Source organism: Protopterus annectens, chromosome 7.part0 (assembly GCF_019279795.1).
Source record: "Protopterus annectens isolate FY-2018-M chromosome 7.part0, PAN1.0, whole genome shotgun sequence".
Taxonomy (NCBI): domain Eukaryota; kingdom Metazoa; phylum Chordata; order Ceratodontiformes; family Protopteridae; genus Protopterus; species Protopterus annectens.
In genome coordinates this window covers 604,732,521-604,760,478 of record NC_056739.1, presented here as the reverse complement: position 1 = coordinate 604,760,478, position 27,958 = coordinate 604,732,521, and the positions used below count along the sequence as shown (strand labels likewise).

Here is a 27,958-nt window from a genome sequence, read left to right as displayed (position 1 = left end):
GAGATGTGCCTTTGCCTGAAGAAGTTCTGTAACAAGTAAAGTGAAGGTGTTAACTTGATTGAATAAGATTTATTCAAGGAATATGCTGGTGATTGTTCTACTTTTGATATTTTCACGTTCACTAACACAGAAAAAGATTCAGTAAACAATTAGATGTAATTTAAACTTAGTAATGTTTATTATCTCAGAGAACAAAGATGTGTGTATATATATATATATATATATATATATATATATATATATATATATATACACACTTAACTAAATTTTTTTTTTCATTTCCAATATGAAAATAATTCTTATATGATAATATAAAGGAACATTTAAAAAAACATTGCAATAATTACAAACGTTATATAGATATCTGGTGCACTTCAGTTTACAATTTTCTTCCTTCACTTATGGTCATATGCTTTACTACTTCATGTGGAACATAAATACAAAAAAAATTAAACACAACAAATGCAGAAATACATTGAAAGATGCATCTTAAAATAAATTCACAGTTCCCTCAAATAGTACCTCACAATTACCCTTGTGATGCACAAATGATACAATTCTGATTCATTCATGAAGCTCATGCTATTTAAATGAACACATATAATGCTAAAATATACAGTAGTACTTTATAAAATGGATAAAAAAAGCTTATTAAAGACATAATGACTTCTTTTGTGTAGCATTTTTCTCCTGTCTCACTCGTTTTAAAATGCAGAGCTGAAATGTAATAATTCCAGTTTGCCTGTATGCTTGCCTGTTTATTTTATTGATTGAGATGTTTGATCGGATGAGGCCCATTTTCAGAGTAAGTACACCACAAATATGAACCAGTATCTCCCTCCATTTATCCCCAACCCCCCAGTAGTAGAGCTAGACTCCACAAAACACTGGAGCTCTTGCATGGAAACAGGAAACACACTTAACTGCTTAACCAATTTTCTTTTCCTAACACATGTTCCTCTAGTATACTGAGCGTATACATTCTACAAGCCAAACTGCTGCACATATAGCATATCAAACAGCAGAAACCTCTCTTTTAGTACATGTATACATTTTAAACTATTTTTAGCATGGTTGCTAAAAAAATGCACCGTTTAATGCACTTCCGTCACATTTCCATCTTGTGATTTATCTTTATAACAACATTGATTAAAAGATCTCAGACTGTAAACATCTCAAATAATTTGTGCAGTCTATTTCTATGTGTAGAGAGGTTAAAAATTAAAACACAGCAAGGCTGATGTAAAAGCAGCAAACTGTGTTTTATGCAAATGTTTACTTTCTAATGCCAGGAAGTGGAAAGTGTATAAGCCCATGTCTTACATGTAAAACAAATAACATTAACTTGTTTTGCTGTGATAAAAAGTGTTCAGTTTGCCCAGAATGCAGCATGTTTATATGTGCCCAGTAATTATCTAGCCCAAATCTTTCCTGTCCCAGTGTTATAGTAACTCAAAACCACTCTTCTCTTGCCCTCTTAAAATATTACATTTCTCAAATGTATGCATTGCAATTACACTTGTTTTGACATATCTCTGCAGAATCTCTCCTAGTATAATTGGGTACACTTAAACACCAAAAAAAAAAATATTTCTGCTATTAAGAAAAGTCTCTACAAATGTATAAAATGCAAAGTGGTGATCAGGCAAGATATGAAATATTGCTGAGAAGCAGCATCATTTTGGATCTCATAAAACTGAGTCCTTTAGCACTTTTAAACATCATGAAAAGCTACTGGATAGCACTAACTGAATAGGACTACTCAGGAAATGAAGAACTTTTAATGTCTGTTGTTCACTTTCTCCTTCTAAACATGACAACACTAAAAATGATCAGCTGTGTTTAAAGCACTTGGGGTAAGTACTGGTAAAGTTAAACCTGAAGATTAAATTCTCACAACTTTTGCCAGTAACTCCACATTTCCTGAAGCACAGCTTATAGGCCTGTAGCAAGCTTAGGCCATCTGACCCATTAAGGCAAGTGTTAAAGTTAATGACATCATAGAAAGGCAAAGAATTTATAGTAGTCATCAATTTCCCTTTCATTCATGCCCTTTGATCTGAACATGAGGTACAGCTCTTAAGTTACACTGTTTGTTTTTCATTGAAAGGCCATAAATTGGTGTCAAGTCTACTTCTTCTCCTGGAGCCTTCTGAAATTCCATCTGGTGCAACATTGTAGCGAGGAAGAGGAAAACTTCCATTTGTGCAATGGACTCACCAATACAACGCCTCTTTCCCATTCCAAACAGCATTACTTTCTCAATTTCTCCTTTGTTGACAGATTTTCCATCTGCATTCAGAAACCTCTCAGGGCAGAAGTTGAATGGGTTCTTCCACAGTTCACTGAAACAGGAAAAAAAGTGGTCTAAATACATCACAACGGAATGTACAGATTAGAACAAAATATGGCAGGAAACCAAAACAAATTTACAACTGCTACTTATTGTAACAACTGCATCAGCTTTAAAGAGACCAGCAAACATTTATAAGGTAAAACACACAATTGCACAAAATGGTTTTGCAATGGACTGTGACCCCTGCCAGGACATGAACAGCTTAGAAAATGATAATGACAGGTTTGCAAAAGACTTTGGAAGTTATGGACATTGCCACAAAATGGCGATTAGAATTCTATGAAATACAGAGGTCTGCTATTTTTTGTCAGTTTCACTAAAAACTTAGACACTATTCACTTTTTTCTTACATTTCATGCATGCCCAATCTTTCAATAGTAACTGTTATGTAGTCTTGACTGTGCAGGGTGTTAAACACAGCTGTAAATGTATTGTTTAATAGTTTTCTTTAGCTATTCTGCCATACTCTTTTCCTGACAATTGGGAGCAAAATCACCTAATGTCCCCCTTGCTATCACCTTATCATAAGTGTATCACTGAAGGTTACCTTATCTTCCAATGCCTACCATTAAAAACATTATCTTTTTTCTGTTAGGTATTAGTAAAAAAAAAAAAAAAAAAAAATCCAACCCCATTCACTGTAGCCACACTTGGCTCTTTTATATTATCCTTTGTAGTACTTGGTAGGAGTGCTGTACATGTGTGTCTGTTTTCAAATTAAAAACCAGTGAATTTAAGAATTACCACTCCTCAAAGTCATTTGCTGTACTTAGCTTTCCAAATTGGGAGAAAAATTCTGCCCCATTAGAAGCTTCACAGCTTCACTTGTTGACTCTACAGACGTCTTTGGTAATAAATGCTTTCACTGCTCCAGGAGAGTAATTTGTTGTCTGAGCCACAAACTGAGTCACAAGCTACAGAGCTTTTCTATCCAGCTCAGTTTAATTCAATGAGTTTTAACTGTTAGGTTTAATATGCCCAGTTTTAATAGTTTAGCCCTAACTTTCAACATAGCTTCTCTGGGGATTCAACTTCATTAAATTTGACACTGCTCTTGGGCTGCTGTGTTCTAAAAGAACAGTGTGTAAACAAAATAAAAGAAAACAAGGTTTAAGAGAGAGCTTTTTTCCTAAACAAATAAATATAGAAGATAGACTTCAGGACACAGCTGTACTGTAACAGCAGAGAGGTCTATAAAAGGACTATGACCCAAAGCTGATGGAAATAGTAAAGTTTTGATTCCATGTTTAGTTAAGTTACTAATATGTTTACTTAAGACTCATGTACACCATTTATGAACTCCAGATTCTGACTATTTTGCAGTCATTGCAAATGTAGCTAATTTTATGCAGCAAGCACCTCACATACAACAAAAAAAAACTGAAATGAGCACAACAGAATTCCCAAGACAGAGGTATTAATTTGACTGTGCTTAGAATATGGTCCCAGACTGCTCACATCTATAGAAATTACAAGACTACCATTACTTTGATATGTTATAATCACCATTGCAATTTCTTCACTGTTTTTATCTTTACCGTGAAGCATTTTGCTCATGGTATTCCATGGGCTTCCTTAGTTCTCATCGAGTAATGGGAGGTCAAACAGCAGGAAGGCAAACAAATGTGGTTGAACATTCTATAAAGTGACCGTTGGAGACATAAACCCATTCAATGTATAATAATAACAGTGTCAGACCAAGGACTTTGACCTTGTGCTGCAGTTTTCGAGATGGACTTCTCAGGGAAGGGCATGTATTTTTTTATTTAATGGAGGAACAGGTATTAGTGCATTATTATTTAATTATTACACTGATTGTTTAATTCCTGTTGGTGTGGCAGGATGCTTGCTTCTGCATATCATTCTTTTTTTCCTTGATGTTCCATTGATAATGTTTCTTGCATGGTCACTGAGTCAGATGTTTTGTCACATTTGTGTGCTTTTGTGTTGTTTGACTTCATATTTGTCAACTGGAAGTTAGGTTACCTGTCCCATGGGGGGGGGGGGGGTCTATATTATGTGATCGAATGGTCAAATGTTCAAACATGTAATAGTCAACCTATAATAATTGAACTGCCACAATGTTGAACGGAAAAGAAAAAAAGAAAAACCCATCCAAACAAATCATTTAAACGCTCTACACAGGGGGGCAAGCCCCCCTGCACCCCCCACACCTCCCGCTACTTAAATATACCAACTCTGAGATTGCAGTACAGTGCAGACAATGGAAAACTTCCAATTCCGCACTGTAAGGAGATCTCCATTGAACTGTTTGACATTGTGGCTGTTCGATTATTATGGGTCGACTATTACGTGTTTGAATAGTTGACCATTCCATCACATAATATAGACCTTCCCATGAGTATAATGGCTATTAACTTTTCAAATACAGGTAAGTATTGTTTTCACATTTACAAGCATAGCTCTCAACTGTCCCAGACTTTCAGGGACGTCTGTGATTTTGACTGAAATTTTAGCTCTTTCCGTGGTTATCTCTCCAAACATTGGTGACTTTGGAGAACAGGTGGTGTACTACATTTAATAAATAATACCAATAATTAGAGTTATAGACTTCTTTTACTTCAGAAAATGTATATTAATTCACATTTGCCTTACTCTGTCAGTGCTTCAGGTTAATGATACTAATATTTTAAAACTATCCCTGATTATTTCTGGATTTATTTCTAATTCTAAAACAAGTCAAAGACCTCATGAGGAATAGACTGCATCACCAAAAATGAAAAAGTGTAGAATAAAATGACAAACGCAGAAACACGGCAGGTAAAAACACACTGACTTTGATAAAAATAACAAAACTGGTAAGCGCTTTCTCACTGTAACAGGTGCTTCTTCAGACCATGAATAATTCAATAACAAACCATTTAAATAGTGATGCATCTAAAATACAACCAATCAAAAGCATGTATTAACAAAAACTAATAAAATAAAAAAATCACATCTACTCTATCAAATCAAATCCCTAGATTTCAAAACTGATTTCAAAGGAACTCTATCATTCAAGCCTGGTGACATATCTGCTTGTAATTTAATAATCCAGTGCAACTCTCTTCTCTCTGTATAATTTTTAAAGTCACCCAAACGCATATCCCGTTTAACAGCTTCAATCACTATAAAACCAAAAGTGTGTGTACTGTCAGTCATATTGACATGTCTAGAAAGTGCATTAGTAACATCACCAGTACGTATTGTATATACACGTTCCCTAGTCTGTTCAAAAAAGGAAAGATTAGTTTTGCCAGCATAAAAACTCACATAAATTACAGCTGGCAAGATAGACAATATCAGAGGTGTGACAATGCGCCATAACATTAAACTTAAGAGACTCACATAATAGGATGCACAGATGTATTTATTGGGAGTATTTATAAATTTATAAAAATTACATCTGCCACATTGATGTGTACCAGTAACCTCTAATAAATTGTTACCATTATATTTGGTTTTGTAACAGAGATGTTTCAATGATTTTTTGTTCTTATATCTGAAACAAGGCTTAGTCCCTACCAATTTCTTAATATGCTCATCTCTCTTCAAAATCGGCCAATTAGCTTTTATAATGCCACATATGTCCTCATTATCACTGGTAAAAAACAAGGTTAGAGGGATACTGTTTCTAGGAGCTCCTTCTAATGTCTCAAAAATAGGGTTTCGCTGTACCAGACCTATTTTGTAAAACATCAGTAACCATATTATCCACTTCACCTGGTCTAAAACCCCTACTTCTAAAATCATTACTCATCTTAGCTGTTTTATTCTGCACTTATTCCTAATTCTGTTGAGAGCTATCCCTGATTTATTGAGAGCTATGCAAAAAGATAAATATGCATTCTGACTGCAAAATTAAATTTGGGGATGGGTTTCTTCAATGATATCACACAACTTATAAAGTGGGGTCCTAGTACAACTGGGCTGAAGATCTGAGCTAAATCTGATGACTATTGCCAATGCTTTTTTCTTTATATCTGTTTTTTTCAATATAGCCATGTGTACAGACTACCTAATGAATGTAACCGTTATCAAGCTTTATCTGCAGACTACATTTTTTTGCAAAACAAACAATAATTTCAGAATCACACTGACCCACATTGAAGGACCAGCCTATATCCCAAAGACCATGTGCACCATCATGTGCTTGTTACATGAACTGCACCTGCATCATTATTTGCATTAGCAAATTATATGGTATGTATGTATGTATGTATGTTTGTACATACTTGTTTATTCCAAATTGTCAGCCATGTGGTCACTGAAAAAATTACTTTTGATGCCAGTTATGGGTTTAATTTGTGAAAAGCTGCCTAATCAAGTGTGATACAAAGTATCAGCATGAATGTCTTATCTCTGAGCTCACCTTGAACTCAAAGTGCAAATATAAAGATTTCCTACGTACAAGATGAAAGTTTCCACATAAGAGAAGTCACACACAAAAAAATGTGAATGCTTTTATCTTAGTTTGTTTTATTAAGCTGATTCATATATATTAAATATGCTCTAATGTGTGTACTATGACTGCCAGATACAATTGTCAAAGAGGAAGTATGGCTCTTGTGAGACCTATGCAAGCAAAATGTTTACCTCTTAGGTCTGTCTATTAAATATTCAAAGGTCATGTAATGTGTTTTAATCAAATAGATCGCATTATTTTATAGTACTTTTGTAATAAATACGCAATTGTTTTATTATTTCCTTTTATTGTAGAAAAATGTTAAGCAGATACCTATAGGAACTCATGGGTTTTTCCTAACTATTTTTTTTCTGATTAATAGTTTATATCAACTTTCTCAATGTATTAATGCAGCAATAAGCAATTTAACCTGACACATCTACACTTCTGCCATTAAAAGAGTTACTTACTTGTCATGGTTGACTTGCCACTGATTGATGAAAACGCATGTAGCCTGGGGAATGAAGTAACCATTCAAAACAACATTCTTTGTCGTGCTGCAAAGAATTAGAATACGTGGTCAATATCTGTATAAAGTGACATTAGTTAATGACATCAGATTAGAAGTAAATGATAACACTGTAGCCTGAAATGGCTTGTGGCAACTGCTCATGTGTCAGACAGTAGTTTTGTATGTAAATGCTTTCAGTTCTAGAAACTGAATCACTAAAGCTAGACCATGCATTATTTGACCCGCACTTTAACAAAAAATTATATCACTGAATAAAATTAAGGTTGCTCTTGCATTCTTTAGCGCACATATTAAGTAACTAACTTTAATTTTCTTCACATGTAACAGCCTTGATATGCTCACTCCATTCACATAATTGTGTCTTATAATGAAAGACAGCACCTTACCAGTGAGGAATTGTGAAGGGCACAAAGCTAGAATATCTGAAAGTCTCTGCGATAAAAGCTTCTAAATATGGCAGGTGACTTCTGTCTGAGAGCCTCGGCTTCCGTTCTTGTCCAATTTTCTCATCTAAAAAATTACAGAAAATGAATACAATTTTTTGCAAAGGCAACTTAAATGTGCATTGCATTAATCTGCTATAAATTAGTACTGAAGGAACGTTGCCACTGTTGATATTAAATGTGCATTGCATTAATCTGCTAAAAATTAGCACTGAAGGAACATTGCCACTGTTGATATTAAATGTGCACTGCATTAATCTGCTATAAATCAGCACTGAAGGAACATTGCCACTGTTGATATTAAATGTGCATTGCATTAATCTGCTAAAAATTAGCACTGAAGGAACATTGCCACTGTTGATATTAAATGTGCACTGCATTAATCTGCTAAAAAATAGCACTGAAGGAACATTGCCACTGTTGATATTAAATGTGCACTGCATTAATCTGCTATAAATTAGCACTGAAGGAACATTGCCACTGTTGATATTCATAGGTTCATAGGTTCATACTAGGCTATCTGCCCTAGGGCATTTATAAGCCTAGCCAGAATGTGTTTGGCTTTCCCACCCATTTTAAATTTATTTTGCTATGCCCTTTTTCGAGGTTAGTATACTGTGCCTCTGTCTAACAGTGACACAGAAGTGATACCTGGGGTAAACCTATGATCTCCCATTCACTCATCAAGATTCCTCTTGAAGAGAGTCAATGAGGGACTCTGCCTAACCTGGACTGGGATTTTATTCCAGAGTGAAGGGAGCCTCTGGGTTATGAATCTGTCCCTCCAGCATGTCCTATTTATTTCACTGCTGAGGTTCAAGTCTCTTGAGCCCGTAGCTCAATGGGATATGGATTTTCTGAGGTGCAGCATGTCCATTAATTCTGGGTTGGACATGGCTTTATACGTCAGGCACAGATCGCCTCTGAACAGGCGGTATGCCACTGAGTAGAGCTGGAGTTTCTTTAACCGGGCAGCATATGACATCTGTTTGAGCCCTTTGATCCTCTTGGTGAGGTACTTTTGGGGTCTTTCCAGTTGCTGCAGTTGTCTGGTAAGGTACATCCCAAAAGGGGCATTGTACTCAATTATGGGCCTGATGAGGGATGAGTAAAGAGGCACGATGACCTCCCCTGATCTAGATGTGAATCCCTTCATGATTAGGTGGGCTATATAAAATGTTTTTCTAACCACTTTGGCCACATGGTTGTCAAATGAGAGATTGCTATCAACTTGGGTCCCCAGGTCCCTAATTACTTCTTCTGTACTTAATGAATTACCACCTATGTAGTAATTTGTGGGCACTTTGTTTTCGCCAAAGGGGATGACTATACACTTTTTGGCATTTAGCTTGAGGCCATGGCTCTGGCACCAGTTGCCTGTTTCTATGAGGCCCTTTTGGAGGAAGCTTGTGCCGGCTGGAGAGTCGATTATGGTGCCCAGTTTGCAGTCATCTGCGAACTTGGTCAGCCACAGTCCTTCCGTGTTGGCCTGTACCTCCGAGAAATATATACCGAACAAGAGAGGTCCCAGGACTGAGCCTTGTGGGACACCACTTGTAACTGGTTTGGAGTCTGACATGGCTCCAGCAATTCTAACCATGTGGGTTCTGTCCTTGAGCCAGTTTGCAATCCATCTAGTGACATAGGGGTTTATATTTAAGCTGGTGAGCTTATCTATAATGCCCGAGTGGGGTATTGTATCGAAGGCTTTTGCAAGGTCCAGGTAGGCTGTGTGGACCACCTTCCCCTCGTCAATGGCCTTGGTGACTGTTTCAAAGAAATCAACCAGGTTTAAGAGGCAGGATCTGCCCTTAACAAAGCCAAACTGGGTAGGATCCAGTGTCTGTAGGTCCCCAATATCTTTATTTATGCGGTCCATGATGATCCTTTCCATAGCTTTGCAGACTAAGCTAGTCAGGCTTATGGGGTGATAGTTTCCAGGATCCGTTGAGGCACCACCTTTATGGAGAGGGACCACTGTTGCTGTACGCCACTCTTTGGGCACATATCCTGTAGTAAGGCTGAGATTGAACAGTAGTTTTATGTTTGGGTTTAGCTCTTCTTGGAGTTCATGTAGGACGCAGCCCGGGACACCATCTGGTCCCATTGATGCTGTGTTTTTTGCTTTGGAGAGGGTGGCTCTTACCTGAGCATCTGAGATGTCAGGGGGGCAGCACTCTGCTGGGATAGATATTTGCCCTTTTGGTGTGGAGGGGGGGGAGAAGTTTGTGCTGAACCTGTCAGCTAGGATGTTGGCAATGTCTGTGGGTTCGGTGTATTTTTTGTCATTTTGGACTAATTCTGAGCATATCTGGGAATTACCACCCAGGTTCCTAACATAACTAAAGAAAGCCTTGTGATTATCCTTAGTGTCCTGTGCAATTTATCTCTCGAAGCTGGCCTTAGACAATTTTATGAGTGCCCGTAGTTTTTTGCTAATACTGATCAGTGATGCCTTCCCTTTTTGGGATTTTGCTCTATCATTTAGTAGCTTCCTCCTTCTATTGTATAGTTTGTTTGTGGCTGGGGTCCACCAGACAGGACGTCTGCCTTTGGAGGATTGGGTCTTGGTTTTGTTTGGGATCGCATGATTCATGCATTCCTGAAGGTGTTCATAGAATGCGTTTATAAAGGATTCTGCGGTCTGGGTCGTATTTTCCACAGGCCCGGGGGCTTTGAAGGACTCCACCTCGGTTTTGAGGAGTGTGAAATTTGCTTTAGAGAAGTTTTTCACTGTGGTTTTCTGGGCAAGGGGTGGGGTCAGGATGTGAATATCCAGTGAGATTAATTTATGGTCTGATCTTACCAGTGAGGGATACACTTCTGGTCTGGAGCATAGAGTCCCCATGTTGGTGATGATCAGGTCCAGTATGTTTTCCCCTCTTGTGGGAGTGGTAACAAGTTGTTCCATAGCATTTGAGTTTATAAATTCTAGGAACCTTTGGGCTAGGGTGTTGGAGCTAGAGTAATGCTCCCAGTCTATGTTTGGGTAGTTGAAGTCGCCCAATATAATGGTGTTTGGAGAGACCTTCATATTTTCCAGTGTTCTCAGGAAGGCTGAGTGGGGTTCCTGGGTTTGGGAGGGTGGTCTGTAGCAGGCTATAAACTGGAAGGCAGTTTTACCCACTGTTAGTTGCACATGGATAGTCTCTGATGCTTTGTGCTTTGCCACCAACCTGGAGGTGTGGGTATCTTTGATGAATATCGATACTGCCCCTCCTTTTGTGGTTTGGTCCAAGTTTTGGGGCCGAAAAGCATAGTATGAGGTATAACCTGGTAGTGCTGGGGTGCTCTCGGGAGCCCTGAACCAGGTTTCTGTTACTGCACAGATATCGATGTTCTCCATGCTAAGGAGAGTTTCGAGTGTGTGCATCTTGAGGTTTAGACTTCTGGCGTTGAGTAGCATTACTCTTAGTTTCTTATCCCTTGTGATACCTATGGAGGTGGGTTTGTCTTTTGAGCCTTGCCTAAAAAAGGCACTATGGGGGTAGCAAGAGTCTTTGCCAATATCTGAAAGCCCAGGGGTGACAGGTGCAAGCCATCCCTAGCGAAGCAGCGTGGCTTGTCGAGCATATCATCCCAAGCTGACAGGCATTGGATCCCCTTTGAATGACACCAGTACTTAAGCCAATTGTTGAAATTGATCATCTTGTCTTTATATTGTGGCATCATTCTTGGTGAGGGTAAGATGCTACTCAAGGTCAGGGTCATACCGGCCTGGGCTACATGCTCAGAGAGCTCCTCTATGTCTCTTTTCATGTAGTCCAGGGAGGTACATCTCAGGTCATTCACACCAGCATGGACAATGACTGAGTCATATTTGTACTTGCCTTGGAGTGACCTGAGTGCTTGTGTTATGTGGCGGATCCTAGCGCCCGACAGGCTGCGCACCGTGACCCTCTCCTTGTTCAGCCTGGTGAGCGGGACGTCAGTGTGCCTGACGATAGAGTCACCTATTACAAGTGTATCAGGTGTGTTGTTTAGTCTTAAGGGCTGTGACTGTTTGGCACACTGGCTTTGTGAGATATGTGTTGCACGTGTTTTGTTTTGGGGTAGCGGTTGCTTGGGTGTCTGCTTTGTAGGTCTCTGCTGCTTAGGCAGATCTTTATTTAGAGCCTCTGAATATGTTTTTGTGTGATTATGTGTTTGGTTTGCTGTCGTGGTAGGTCTGTGTGAGACAGGAATTGTAGTGAGTGTGGTTTCCTTCTCCTCCTGACTGGTTATGCCAGTACTGAGTTGAGAGAGCTTAGCCTCCAGTTTTGCTATATGGTTGCAACTCTCACATGTGTTGGAAGTTGTTGGGAGGAGGAGTGGGTTGTCAGTGTACATAAGGCAGTTGTAACATTGCCTCAAGATTCCTAGATTCACCAGCTGGACCGGAGAGGAGATTGACAACTGACCTTTGGACATGCTAGAATAATATTGGGAATTCCTTTATAATTGAAAACAAGGGCCAGTGGGGAGTGAGGGTGCAGTGCTTTTAATTTTTAGTGCTGACATATAATTGCTTTAGTGAGCAAGTGCCAGGTAACTTAAGTGCAATGTGTTACAGGTAACTTAAATGCAAAAACGACAAACAGTAACTTTCTTTCAAGTGAAACAAGGAAATAAGTATAGTAAGCAATGCAGATATCACTAGTGATCCACAGAAGCGCTGAGAAGCAGCGTATTAGGTGGAATTAGCATTCCAGGGAAATAACAAGCAAACAAACAACAAGCATATAAACAAAGCTAGATTCAGCAGGCCTGGATCTAGTCTATGCTACAGCAAATATTTAATCTGCTATAAATTAGCATTGAAGGAACATTACCACTGTTGATATTAAATGTGCACTGCATTAATCTGCTAAAAATTAGCACTGAAGGAACATTGCCACTGTTGATATTAAATGTGCACTGCATTAATCTGCTATAAATTAGCACTGAAGGAACATTGCCACTGTTGATATTAAATGTGCACTGCATTAATCTGCTATAAATTAGCACTGAAGGAACATTGCCACTGTTGATATTAAATGTGCACTGCATTAATCTGCTATAAATTAGCACTGAAGGAACATTGCCACTGTTGATATTAAATGTGCACTGCATTAATCTGCTATAAATTAGCACTGAAGGAACATTGCCACTGTTGATATTAAATGTGCACTGCATTAATCTGCTATAAATTAGCACTGAAGGAACATTGCCACTGTTGATATTAAATGTGCACTGCATTAATCTGCTATAAATTAGCACTGAAGGAACATTGCCACTGTTGATATTAAATGTGCACTGCATTAATCTGCTATAAATTAGCACTGAAGGAACATTGCCACTATTGATATGCCTCTGACTTCTCCCACTGTAGGATGTGAATTTCAGGTTGCTACAACTTTGGTGCTATTCTGTAAGATTCCATTCTCTATATTTGAGTGGACTGGTCATACAGCATCACATACACTAGACCCTTACATGGGAGACATGAAGAATAAAATTACTGACCTCCGTATAGGAAGCAGAAAGTAAAAATGTTAGTTGTCATACATCTCAGTTTACTTTCCAGCTGATCGGAACTCACATATTAGGCATTACCGAAGAAAATCCACTATTTTATTTATATTTCCATTTTATTTATATATGTATTTGGGCACAGGAAGCATTAATGGTTACATTTATACAAAGAAAGTTGCAGCACTCTGTCTGCTTCTCTATCCAAGGTAAGTAGTCAGTGGAGTGATTATAGCTTTCCACTATCCAACCAGAATTAGTAGCCAAGAAATGACAAAATAAAAATCCTTAAAAGGTACAGTCTGGCAAGCCTTAAGTCTTTACAGAGCAATATTTTCTTCCACAATGCTAAACATACATACCTAACTCTTCATGTATTTTCTTCTGTATTTCTGGGAATGCAACAAGGTATGTGAGACTCCAACAAAGAGCAGTCGTAACAGTGTCAAATCCTTAAGAAAAGGGAAAAAAATCCTTGTAATATTTTTCTTTAAAACAAGCACATGCCATTGTATGGGATAATCTATAGCAACATTTAAGTACAGTACATTTTGGTTTACATATCAGATTACTGATTTTCTAAGTTGTAATGTAAGCTTAAGAATGACTAGCAAGAAGTTTCTGTTGTCGAATATAACAAAAAGTTAAAACAAATAATTTAGTCTCTCTACACATGTTCACTTAGACCAGATACTACTACAGTTTACAGCCCCGTTAAAATATACCTCTGCTTGTTTCAGACAGCACCTACCATCCTTGGTACAAATCCCATTGTAGGAGTCTCTCCAACCCCCCTCCCCCATAAAACAAGCAGGATGACATCAGCCACTCATTTCCTCCAGGCTAGCTCTCTCATAACTAAACCACTAATTAATTTTGGGTTGTGAGAGGTGAAGACACATGGCCCTCTTCTGCACTAATGGAACAGCCGACCCATCAATGTAGTAAATTATGAAATGGAAAGAAAAATATGAGTGCAGTAGATTGTCTACATGAATAAAGCAGTAGGACCTCACCTGCTCCAAACAGATCATTTACAATCCCAACAACTTTTTCATCTGACAGCTGTAGGTTAGCATTTTCATCCATTTTCTTGTCCTGGCAATGCTCAATGAGAAAGTCAGTGATATCTGTGATGTTGTCCTAATGGATATAAATGGACATAAGTTGTTATATTGTTGACACTTGTTGTACAACTCTTAAGCACAGACCACAAAACGAGTATGAAAATAATTACAGTCATGAATGTGGCATTTATATAAAAAATGCTGTACTATATAACAGTAGTCCACCTCTGTGACAGTATATTTCCAAGTACCTTATTTAACAGGATTTTATTTTTGATCTAGTATCTGAATCGATGCAACAAAAGCACTGAGTAAATATTTAGCTACAATTCAGTTTAAATTTTCAAAAAATAAACAGATATATATTATAGGCTTGTACTCCTTGCTTGATGCAACTACATTCAGATTTGCAAATACTTAATCAATTAATGTTGTATTAGCTGCCTTTGTCAGAGGCACCAAGTCATTTCCAACACACCATTACCTGCATATCCTAGAATTATAGTTCATTACGTTTTCCTGATGGCAGAAGGACACAATAAGCCTATGTAGTCCACCCTTTTAAGTATGTTTGACGTTCTACCTCTCTTCTATCCCTACAGTCTTCCTTACCCTTTTCCCACTTGTACCATGCTGTCTGGAATGTACTGCGGTGGTGGTGCTGCGGTAGCATTGTCGCCTCACAGTTAGACATTGCCCATTCGATTCTCAGTTAGAGCGTCTTCTGTGTAGCGACATGCATGAATGGGCGTTCCTTCGTTGAAGGTTGTGCGTTAGGCCCGGCAAGCCAGTACGTAAAAATCTACTGCCAATCATTAGCATACCGGAGTTCCGCTGTGGCGACCCCTAACTGGGAAAAGCCGAAAGACACAAACAAACAAACAAACCATGCTGTCTGGAATGCCTCTGTCCATTCCCTATTTACCATCCATTCTGGTAGTCAGTCAAATGGATCCAAAATCCTGTCTGTCTAAGAGATTATTTTGGAAATCCAGGATGTAGTCAGCCCCTTCAATCAGCTGTCTGTGCCTTTTCCTTCTCTCTTTGTTCTTCCTGTTCAGAATGACCCCTTCACATCTCTCTCACATCATCTTGAGCACAAATATCATGCACTATCTGATCTCAGCAGGAAAGAGTTCTAGCAAATATCAGCTAAAATGTATTTTATTTTGTAAAAAAATACATCTAGTGATGTATAGTGTATTTATCATGTATGTAGGAGGTGCTGGTAAATGCACAGCCATAAAAACTCTACACATGCTATTCCAATAAAAATCCATCAATTCCATACTTGGTTAGGTAAAAGTGAGTTGTGACACAGCTCAGAGACAGTTTCTCTTTTAGTATAACTGAGTTACTTAGACTAGTTTCAGGTACACAGTTGAATAACAATCAGGAAAGTAACCAGATTGTAATACTAAGTGGTGTGTATGTGTGTGTGTGTGTGTGTGTGTGTGTGTGTGTGTGTGTGTGTGTGTGTGTGTGTGTGTGTGTGTGCTAGAGTGGTGGGGACATATTCTAAAAAAACCTCAAAAAATGTTTTCATCTCTGAAAGAGTTTATATAAGATAAGGACAATGGGTGAGATTTTTAGAGAATTCAGACATAAATCAATTCAAACATATTAGAAACATCTGACTCTTTCAGACATACAAACATAGAAGTGTAGGTAACCGAGTGCAAGAGCTAACTGTGTTTTTTGTGTGAGTGCATGGGGGGGGGGAGGGGTAGCCCAGAAAAAAAATTCTTCTAGGTAAGAGCATGATGAATGTAATAGGCTGACTAAATTAGGTCTTACTTTTTAACAGGAAATGACAAGAGTTTTTAAGAGTGTGACAGCATCTCAAAGAAATCCTTGGCGGCATTCTAAAAAGATTAACTGATGGGTAGGTGAAAGGTGTAGGTAGTGTAAATACAACAAAACAGACTAAAAATTATAAGGCCAACACATACATAGTGAAAAAAGGCTAACAATATAGCCACATTCTGACCTGTAAAGAGAAAGTCTAAGTTGGTCACTAAATGCAAGAGGACTGACACCTGAAAACATTTAATATTCTTGTATGACTTTCTTACCTTGTCAAAGAGTTTGTAATGCTCCTTTACTATTTCTTGGACGAAAGCATTGAATCTCCTGTTTAAGTCAATGAAAACATTCATAGCAGGATTCGGTAAGTACTGGAGAATGGGGATAAAATCGGCCTGGTTACCTGAACCAGCTATCTTTGCAAACTCTTCTGACATTGTCACCAAGCTCAGCAACCTTTGGTGATCATGGCTGTAGCGCTTCCCAAAACAGAGAGCACAGATGACATTGGCAACTGAGACCACTATATTTCTGAATGGATCAAACCTTCCATTCTTTTCCATTAAGTCACTGAAAAGTGTAATCAGGTACTCTGCTTCTTGGGAAATGTGCTCTTCTAGGATGCAGGAGTAAGTGGTATTTTTGCACTCATCTGCAGAGAACTCACGCAGGGCATGCTTAGCCAGCTTTCTACGGGCCTTCCATACTTCACCCATGTCTTTACTGAAGGCAAGGCTCATGCCATTGTTGATATATCTGAAGCTGTATAGATCAGGTCGGCCAGCAAAATCATCACCTTGTTTGATCAAAGCTTGTCTGATTGTCTCATATCCACTTAAGACCACAACAGGTCGCATACCTATTTTGATTTGCATAACATCTCCATAGGTTTTATGCATTTCACTCAAAGTAAGATGAGGGTTCTTTCCCAGCTGGTGGGCATTACCAATCAGGGGAAGACCTGTAGGCCCTAGTGGCAGTTTCAAACCTTGTGGAACCTTCTTTTGAAAGGTGCGTATTATCAAGCAAAAGATGCAGAAACAAGTAATGGCTAGTAAGATTTCAGTCAGTGTGATGGATTCAGAACCAAGCAGATTGTGCCAAATCATCATGAAGCAACAGAGGTTGTCAGTCAAAAAAGTACTTTATATCTCCTGTGGTAATAAAGGAATAAATGAACATTGTAAATTAATATGATAGGCAGATACAGCTTAATTTTAATCAAAAGTTATGAATGAGAATGACAGAACAATGCAAAATATAAGCAACTTCCTCAACAAAATATGATGACGAGACATTACAGAAATTACTAGAAGTATGTCAAAGTAAGGTAAATTCATCCTGTCAGTAATTTAGTTTTAGATTTATTATAGTATGTTGGTTTGGACAGATTATAAATCACTTATTTGTTTAGGTAATATCTTGTGCCAGTAGAAATTAAATTTAAAAAGATGTTTATAGCTTAGTACTTTTTTATTTGTAGTTTTTCCTCCTAAGGGTTGGAGTCTGGACTCTAGCCTTTACTAACATGTTTGCCTATACCATCTCCCTTAGTCCCAGTCATCCATTTACCAACCCCTTTGGGGTGCCTCTACTGGCATTTGTTGGCAGGATACTTCCAGCTCACCAGTCATGACCAGTAATGGCTGGTTCCTGCAACCCTGGTGTGTGCTTCTTCTTGCAGATTCATAAAGCAGCACTCTTGCACATTCCTGCATGCAGCACATTAGTGTGACATCTGGAGATACTCAGGAATCCCACTGGGGGGTCAGCAGTATAGCTGTGAATAACCCACTTCCTCCCACCAAGATAAGAGAGCGGGATACTGACAGCTCAGTCCCTCTGCTCTCTACAGCCTTCTGGCATTGGATCCTCTCAAATAATCTTGCCCATCAGTGATATAACAAGGCACTGTGCTCCTACAACAACAGGCTGGTTTGGTCTTTTTAATTTCTTCAGATAATGTTTAACTCTGTATAAATTTTAATGCTTTGTGACTTGCACCTAGTGAATGGTGTTGAGGGTCTCCCTATGGATTCACAAATGCAAATTAAATACAAATGCATAATATCTTCCAAGTCAGTGAGACCAGCAGAACATTCCACTGCAGGGAGGGTAAAAGCAACTTGAAGTGCACAAGAGTCTAAGTAAAATTTCAGTATAAACAAGTGAAAGGACTAAAAGACTATTGCAGTGGGCACTGGAAAATGTCAATACATGCAATAAAGCTACAGAAACACAAGGTTTACATAAACAGGAAATACTTAGAAGCAAGACACTGACATCTGTCATCATCTCTATAGCTGCTCTTCCCAGCTTGCAGGATCTACGCTTACTTACCTTAATGTTCTGAGTTAACTGTAACTCTTACAAACCCAGCCAGAGAGTTTACTCTTGTCTGCATTGACAGAAAATAATTTGTTTTCTACTGTTGAAGCATATTCCTATGTATGCCAATAATTTGTCTTTCCAAGTTAGCCACACTATTTGCTTGCCTTCATATTATATGATACGATACCAACAGATTGATCTTGACTCATGCTATCACTTCCTCTCTGTCTGGGCACTTTTGTATTGAATTTAGGCTTCCATATTTTATATCATAGCTCATTTCTTGCCAAGTCCCTTTTGATCATGTTTAAACAATGTCAGTTTACTTATAGAATACTTGAGCAGGCAGCTTGTGAGTGCAACAGAAATCAGGATGACATCTTAAGCATATGTTATGCACAACATGATTGTATGAGTTGGCAAATTTGTATAAAAAAAAAAAAAAAAAATATATATATATATATATATATATATATATATATATATATATATATATATATATATATATTGAAATATAATGCTGGAAAATGTGTATAGAAATATATTTGTGGCCATATGGCTGTGGAGGGGACTAGCCTTGCTTTATGGAAAGTGCTACCAGTGCATTAGTAACCCTAAAAGAGGCACGATCAATAATTGATGAGACCTGGTTACTTTATACCATAACTCAAAATCGTCCAGAGTTTTACAAAATGCCTCTGATATTGCTTCATATTTTTGCCTTGTCCCTCATAGTATGTTTTTGTTTCTCAAGTAAATCACTGGAGATTACAGTCAAGTGAATGATACCAGTTATTAAGAGATTCCTACTATTTATTGTTCAAAAAATGCATTTTGATGCAAAACCTATTGATCTATTAATTTTTTTAAGTGAATTAGATTCATATTTGAAACATTGTCCATACTTTAAGACCCTTTTGTCCTTGCATTATTTTTGGCTTTGTCCTGAATTATTGAGCAAAGAATTTGAGAGGTGTGCTTTATGTTAATGCATAGATGCAAATAATAATAATAATAACAACAATAATAATAAATAATTATAATAAAATTATTAATAAAAATAATAACCTAAAAACATGCTGGCTGTGCCGTTGCAACTCCCACTCTAAAATCACCCACCCCATCCAACCACTACCTTTCTTTCTACCCCACTAACTACCTTGATTATAGCAAGCTCAGATGCTCATAAGCCTAGTACTTATTATACAGCAGGAACTTCTTATTGTAACATTTGTTAATGTATGTTATGTACTTTGCAGATAAAGATTCTAGTTTTCTACTGATGTACTATGTTCTTCATCTGTAAATAAATTTGTAATTAATTGCTATGTTAAATTGTTAATCGCTATGTAATCCAATGTAACTACTGTCCGTTTATTTTAACTGTGAAGTTTTTCTCCCTGGGCCTCCGCTGAAAATGGACCTACGTCCAGTTGAACACTCCCGGACAACAAATGTAAATAAATAAATAATAATAAAGCATGTAAGTCATTACTACATACATATGTTCCAATTTGGAAAGTAGCGGTGCAATACTTCATATTGAATTCTGTCAGTGTATAGTAGCAACACTCTCTATGTAACACTCACTAGCTTCAGCCCTAGAGCGAACAACAAAATGCTGAGGTAGGATCACTGATGGTCTGTCATATTTAAGAACTCTGGTATGCATTAATAAGAGATGTAGCTGTGGTCTCCAAGCCCCATTATAAGCTTGGGTGTCAGGTGGATGGTGGCAGATGTTGGTAACAAGCACTGGTACATGCACAAATGCAGTTCAGCCTCACATGGAGTAGCAGTAGTGCAAATGCCAGTAAACAGAAAGACTGGTGTGTTGTTATACTCTGTTAACAGTAGCCACGTTTCGCGAGTGCTTGTACAATTTTGGATTCCTCTGTCCCCAACAGTATTTTTAACTAAGCAATGGAATTCAGTGTATTCATACATACCTGTCAACTGGCCAGATTTTCACAGAATGTCCAGATTTTTGCCTTGTATTTTAGGTCTGCTCCTCGTGCCCCCCACCCCCCCTGGGAAATTAATGAGGATTGAAGTCAGAAAACAATGATAAGACATTTGAAGTTTCAGACTTCATATATTTCAGAAAAATCATGCTAATGCAAAACCAGTTATTCTGTCAACTTTTGTATTTGATGAAAGCAGTATTTTAAAACTGTCCATATTTTGCCCCCCCCCCCCCCCCCCCCATTATTTACAGCTTTGTCAGATTTGTTGCATTGAAAAGCTGAAGGGTACAATGTGTGCATGTCTGTCTTGTTAAGTGCACCTTATTTGGGTGAAAAAGGCTCTGTTATACCCACTAGACTTTTCATACATAGGTACATAAATTGCAGCTAGGTGATTTTTCCCACTTTATAGCATCTCAAAGTGCAGGGAGTATTAAGGATCACTCTTAGATTCCTAACAAATGTATGAAATATATTTCTGATTTTTAGTGTGTCTTCATTTGGGCGGCCATGGTGGTGCAGCGGTTAGTGGTGTCGCCTCACAGCAAGAGGTTCTCCGGTTCGACCCTCAGCTGGGGGTGCCTTCTGTGCGGAGTCTGCATGTCCTTCCTGTGGCCGTGTGGGTTTTCTCCGGGTGCACCGGTTTCCTCCCACTTCCCAAAGACATGCTGCAGGTGGATTGGACACTCTAAATTGGCCCTAGGCTTGAGTGCATGCGTGTGTGTGCCTTCCATGGAAGGTTGGGTGCCGTGATGGCAACTCGACACCATAAAACTCCACTGCCAATCATGAGCGGACAGGTGATCTGCTGTGGCGACCCCTAACTGGGAAAAGCTGAAAGAAAAAAAAAGTGTGCCTTCATCTCTTCATGTATAATACCCCAGCACTTCTTTCTGACTGTAAAAGGTCTAAATGCTAATTAGCTCCTCAGAGAACATCACAAAGTTACATAGTAAAACCTCCCAAGATGTCCTATGACATAGTACAACCTCCCAAGATGTCCTGCGATTAGAACATCTGTAGCATGCACTGATGTTTCTGATACTAGTATCTGAAGTTGTAGGCGATTGTATTTGCCCCCCACGCCCCAGCACACATGCTATGGCAAAGGATTTTGCTCAAGCCGAAGTCGTCCCTCTGTATATTGCAAGAATTACTTACGTATAGCTATGGAGTTTGTCATGTTGGCAAGAGTGCATTACTTAAAAATACGTGTCAGTGGGCATTCTTCAAGCCTATAAGCTGAAATATTGCCATGTTATTTTTTTCATTAGTCAGCTGAAATATTGACATCTCCCTGACTGCTGCAGCATTAACTTCTACTATTCCATGCAACCCTTGGAATTGACATTATTCTATTTGCATCTGCAAGATAAACTTGCAAAGTTCTAGGCTTAACTTCGTTTGTGCAAATCAGAAGTTGATTACTTAGGATTCCAGACTAGTTTTCTATATTTTATAGAAGACTCGTGATACTATGTAGGTAGGTGGTTGTTTACGTTCATGACAGGATGCGTGTCTTCTGGAATGTGGTCTGGTCGCTTTACCTGTCTGCAGAGTACACGAAAAAGCAATGCTGCTTTACCTACTTTCAACCTGAGATCTCAAAAGTTTTCCTGGAAATCTCTTAAAGCTACCACGCCCCATCTGGGAGTTAGTAAACTTGCAGTGAGCCGGATAAGTTATATACATGAATGGAAGGCTGTGTAAGTTTAAGTACAACTTGACATTAAACTGAGCTGCTTTGTTGCTTTAAACACCCTTTCAGTGCATAAACAAAGGCGGCAGTATCAAAGTACAGGAAACGCTGCAAGGAGCATTTCTTTGATGTACATCACCAAAACGAATATTTTATGAGCTATTTAAATAGTACCTAGAAATCGAGGGTCCGCTTCCTCGAATGCACTTATATACTTTATGCTGTGGCTTGAAAATAATGTGCACTTCAGACTCCCTTTTATATTTATTGACTTCAAGAACTGAAAATGCATACTTTTGCACTAATTAAAACCTAACATCCTACAGATTGAAACCTAGCCAGGAGTATGGGGAGGTGCCAATACACAATTTATTTAAGGCATGTTGTGCTCCCAGCTGTGGTGACAAAGCAGTCATAATCTGTAAATCTTCCACGCGCACATACACCCGCATACACGCCCGCACGAACGGCCGCGGGTTGGTGCAAGAAAAAGCTGTCCATATTTAATCAAAATTCCTAACCCACATCAAGAGCGTGAGTGACAGACAAAACCACTAAGAACTCAACAGAAGTCTAAACTATACAGAGTACTAATTTCATCAGTCCTGTGCTTATGCACGGTAGGGATCGGTTGACTGTGCTAAGATCTCACAAAAGCAAAATAAAATAAACACGTTTGTCAAGCAAGAGTTACACTGACCCTGCAGTAAACATTCTGCTATTAAAATTAAATGCATAACGCAGCATTCAAATGATGCAATGGATGCTTTAGAGTTCATCTACGGACCCCTAGGACTGTCCTCCCAAGAAATACACCTAGACCCTAAAAGACTGCTTTATTGCCACAGGTTAAATTACATTGCCTACAGATAATTAAAAACTGACTTTGTACCTAAGCTTTTCGGTACTAACATGAATACGTGGTTGCAGAACTTCCTTGCAAACGTAAAAGGCTTTAACTACCAGTGTCATTAATAGCTATCTCCAAAGTCTGTACTGCTCTTAGCCCCAATGATCATACATCTCAACCTCTCGGCGCAAAAATAAATAAATAAATAAATGTTGACAAAGCCTAAAATAATTGGGGGGAGAGGGCAAAGGCCCCAGAATAGGGACATGGAAATATTGCGCTTATAAACTTAGAAATTTGATGGAATAGCGGGATTTGTGTTAGCACGCATTTTTCTGAGTGATATGAAGTCTGAAACTCAAAAGTACGTCATTATTTAGTGACTTCACTCATCAGTCCTCTGATCTGTCAGAAAACCACGAATTCTATGAGGTACGGACCAAAACTATGAGGTAAAAAACTGGACATTCTGCGAAAATCTGGACAGCTCATCTGTTGAGAGGTATGCCAATGATACAAGTGCTTGTAAACAGTTTGCGTTTTATACAAATATCATTTATTTGTTTATTTTCTGTTACGTAGTAATAATGGAGTTTGATTCCATCGGTCTTCATTTACTTGCTATGCAAGTCACAATAGCGCCACACCCATCACTCCCGAGAAGAGGCGCGTGCCCTTGTTAGTTAATTAATATATAAATAAAACAAATCAATTCCTCTTCCATAGTGAGGCGCATGTCATTTTACACGAACTATTACTAAATCTTGTCTAAGAATTAATAGGTCTTGTGTCGGAATCTGTCACGGTGAAGAACGATTTGTAAATACGAGTTGTGCTGGATGACTTCAACCCCATCGGAAAAACCGTTTGGTGTAGCACTGGCCACTTTTTTATGGTTTGTTTGCTTGCTTACTTCTTTGCTTGTTAACCGAGTGGGGGCCCCGACTGGTTAAACCACCCCTTTCAGTCACCAGCCATGCTCAAAAACTGAGTATACATTTCTATGGGGGGAAAAGAGAAAAACTACACAAAGTTTTAAATAGATCTGGTAATTAATTATGCACGAGATTTTTTTTAGAGCCAAACTGGGTAATGAAGTTACCTATACAGTAACAATCTTAAACAGCACTAACAGTGCAGCCTTGTAAAGGTTAACTAACCTTGTATGGGGTCAACTGTTCATTAGGTGTATGGAAGCTGCATCGGGAAGTAACAAAGCAGTAGTGTACATTAAGATTGCTTTTTGCAATTTATATGCATATGTACAAGTGCATTTGCACAAGGTATAGGACCCATAGACCTGCTGGAGCACCACTTCTCTGCAGCCAGTGACTCGAGCGAGTACGGCTAATTTTACAAGAACTGCCACCAGTTCATACAGATCATCAGTCTGACATATGATCGGACAAGAACGCCAGTCCATCGTTGGATAAAGATCTGCTTAAACCTTTAACTGGAGTAGTTTTTTTTTCCTCTGGAAAGAGGACTTTATTGTTACTTTTAAGTTTTGCTAAGTTAGCTGCAGCCAGGATCCGATCTGACATTCTGGACAGTTATCCTTATTCCTAATCAGGTCATATATTTACGAACATGCCCACTGAAGCATGCAATCAGTGCACATAAACAATTCATATTAAGAATGATTGTATTCATTTAACACATGTTTCTGGAAAGTGGCTGACAGAATAGCCAATTGATTCTGCACGTACTTAAAATAAGAAGTTATCGATTGGTCTATCGAGTTGCATAACAGATAAGAGGTGCATTTAGGGTTACCAGCTGTCCCACTTTGCGAGGGACAGTCCCTTTTTGGGCAATTGTGTCCTGCAAAAAAATCCCAATGTGCATTCTCCTTAATTCCTTTAACAAAACATAAACACAATTAGTTGAAAATCGATTTTGTGATATTGCGCCTTGCTAAATGGATACAACGCCCAAACAAGAAGCATTATGTGACACTTGTGGTGCACTGTGTGAGATTAATGTTAGGGTAAATGTACCCTGATCCCCCACACAAACAAACACACACATACACACCACCACCACACCAGTCCCCAGGTTTGTTGCACATTGCCCTTAGAGGACAAAATAAAAGTGGTGTAAACAAACAATATGCCATTTTATACTGCTTCATCCACTTATTAATGAAAGATTTACTGAGAAGACTTTCGTTTCCCTGAAGAACAGAGTTCATTTTATGTTTGCTCCATCCCAGGCCGCCCAAAAAAACCTAGTCCGGCAACATTTTATATGTAATCCCAAGACTCTCAGTTTCTTTCTCGCTCCCTGAATAAACATTGAGGTCCACATGAATTAGGGTTGCCACCTTTTCAAATGGCCTAAGTGGGATACTTGTTTCTGCAGAGACGTGAGATTTTGCAGGAAAATCATGCCTCCAGCAAGTGCAAAAAGACTGAATTTATTTTTTTGTAAAAAAATAAAAGCGTATGCTTGATTTATTCGAGTTGCCTATGCTGTTTCACGTAATATTTAGATCTTTCACAGAAACACTAATTACTTTATGCAACTGTTAAAGAAAACCTGGAGATATTTTGCCGTGAAATCCCAGGATTTTTGCCTTTTTCAGCCGCACCCCCGGCACAACTGCTCAAACATCGACTGTCCGTTCCTCTTTGGGCAGGACAGACCATATCTGAGCAGTTGTGCGCTGCGGAAAAAAGAAAAATGGCAAATGCCCTCTAAGATTTTAGGGGGAATGTGTTTCACAAGTTTCCCTTGCTATGTACATAAACAATTATTTTGTATCTGAAACAGACAGTTAAATATTGTGTGAAACAGCATAAGCAGCTCAAATGTAATTAGAATGAGCTTTTAATAAGGCAAAACGTGCGGTTCAATGCATTACACTGCAAGGCCATACTAAGAGGAAACAAACAAAATCTGTATGAAACATAACAAAACATGGATATGCATCCTTGTATTAATGAGGAAATAAGTGCTGATGACAGATCACTGCAGATCTAGGAAGCCCTTAAGGAACAGCATTGTTTGTGTTTGACCTAAGAAATTTTGCTTTTGGACTGAAGGTATACGGAAGTCTGCATAAAGCACTTCTTTCTGCAGATGTAATTGGAAGCATCCCCCAGCGTTTAATGGACCATTTTTACCTGTCTCCGTAGGTAGTGCCTGGTCCACAGGCAGGAGGGTGATGTTTGTTATCACAAGGGCAATTTGCTCATCTGTTAACTTTCTTGCCAAGATACTTTATAGGACTCATTTCCCTAATTTTCTCCCATACTTGTTTCTGCTGCAGTAAACATGAGACCACTTACCTTGTAAAATGCTTTAAGTGAAAGGCAAACTGCTTAGAATAGTTGCGTTGGAAATAGTCTAGATTATTAGTATGAGTGCCTCTATTTTTACCGTTCAGTTTCTGATATTTAGTCTGCCTAGCAACACCTCAATTTATAAAGGATGCATTTATTTTTAACATTGTCTTAACCTGAGCTGCACCCTCTAAATCCCGCACAAGTCTCCCGTCTTTCTCCGCTCACATATACATCTCTCGCAACTCTTATGTTACCATTATCTACTGATTATAGTAGGACACATGTAGATAACCTAAGATCTCACCTTTGTGTGCGTGTTTGTCAGTGAGTGTATGTGGGTGTAGCGTATACAGGGATCCACTTATTTATTTGTTTTTACAACTGGGAGTTTTTTTTACAACTGGAGATGATCAGTGCGTATGCCTACTGTCTAACTCCACATGCCTACCTACTCATAAATTGTCAATCTTGGGGGGGGGGGGGGTATTCATTTAGCGAAACAAATTATATGCTCCTTTATCTGTTTTGCACCTGACCCTATTTTACTGCTATGTGCACTAAACATTTACTCAAAATATTATTTCTGTTTTTCTCAGAACACATCCACGCTTCCCAGGTGCAGGCTAAGTTACATACAGAGCAATACCAAAGTCTAACAAATTACGAGTTGCTTGTCCATGAGACTCCCCCCAACGGTGTTTATTCACAAAAGAACGACGCAGAGTGGAAGAGCTAATGCCATTCAAAACAACACATAAAACAAGACCCGAGATGTACACATTCCACGTAGATGTGTCGAACTTCTTTTGATGTGGAAAGACATTATGTATTGTAGTAGCGATTCCCAAATATCTTTCATTTGCAGCCTATGGGAGCACTTACATCATTCTTATTGCTTTCTTATGAAGTGCATGCAAAAATGAAAATGGCTATTACTCACTCGTCTGCAAGAGTTAAGTGCAAAGTTGCCGTGATACCTTAAGATAAGGCTGAGTAACTGACACAGCATGTGCACAACTTAATTTGGCTAGGAGCCGCAAGAAATGTTCACCTAATCTGACTCAAGTCTACAGAGAAAACACATACTGCAGACGTTCATCCTTTGGCAGTTAAATCTCGTTTGCTGATTACCATTTCATAACCATTGCAAATGACTGAAGTCTACAATCTAGAGCGTCTTGCAGGGTTTGTTCCTAGCTTCAATACAGTATGGTCCCTAGTTCTGCAAGGAACACTTGCTTCCTGATTCCTGATGTAGACCAGTCATCATGCATTTACTAGATGGGCTCCTTTTACAGTCTTGCTATCGTTTTTTAAGTAAAACAGCATAATATTCAAGTTAGATTTCATATACAAAAAGGTTTCCTATTACAGGCTGATGCAGTTAATGACTTACCCTTTTCCTTTAAATGTGATACCGCTTTCGCTTCTGATCTGCAAATGCCAATGTCTACGCAAAACTCAAAATCACTCAATATTTGTTTAAAAACTAAGTTAAATGTAGAATTAAAAGCACAACCGTTAGTAAGCTTATTACTAACTGCTTTTCAGTCTGAAAGCGAAAACTTTATATACTTACTCCTATAACCTGATTGGACAGAGAGAGATGATGACGTAGTCTGAAGCCGGAGCCGAATCTGCATTCCCTAAAGTAATGTATTTTATTTCTTTGTGCCAAACTAAGTTACCACCCGGCTGCTTCCATAGCCACAGTCATTGGGC

At 38.5% G+C, this 27,958-nt stretch overlaps 1 protein-coding gene across 1 annotated transcript; it reads right to left on the bottom strand.

Annotated features, from left to right (window-relative positions):
• Positions 1-244: 244 nt before the first annotated feature.
• LOC122806622 (cytochrome P450 1A1) lies at positions 245-27,772 on the bottom strand. The gene is made up of 7 exons (XM_044077197.1): positions 27,633-27,772; positions 16,369-17,253; positions 14,243-14,369; positions 13,589-13,678; positions 7,680-7,803; positions 7,232-7,318; positions 245-2,345 (listed from the first exon to the last, which is right to left on the bottom strand). Exons 2-7 carry the CDS (start codon positions 17,209-17,211, stop codon positions 2,042-2,044), a joined length of 1,575 nt encoding a protein of 524 aa, XP_043933132.1. The 5' UTR covers positions 17,212-17,253; positions 27,633-27,772; the 3' UTR covers positions 245-2,041.
• Between the last annotated feature and the right edge of the window lie 186 nt (positions 27,773-27,958).

Coding starts and splice junctions, on each gene's coding strand:
- LOC122806622 (XM_044077197.1), bottom strand. CDS start 17,211: ATGATGATTTGGCACAATCTGCTTGGTTCTGAATCCATCACACTGACT. Junction 13,679..14,242: donor AAATGATCTGTTTGGAGCAG/GTGAGGTCCTAC, acceptor CCTTTTCTTAAG/GATTTGACACTGTTACGACT. Junction 7,804..13,588: donor GAAAATACATGAAGAGTTAG/GTATGTATGTTT, acceptor GTAATTTTTTAG/ATGAGAAAATTGGACAAGAA.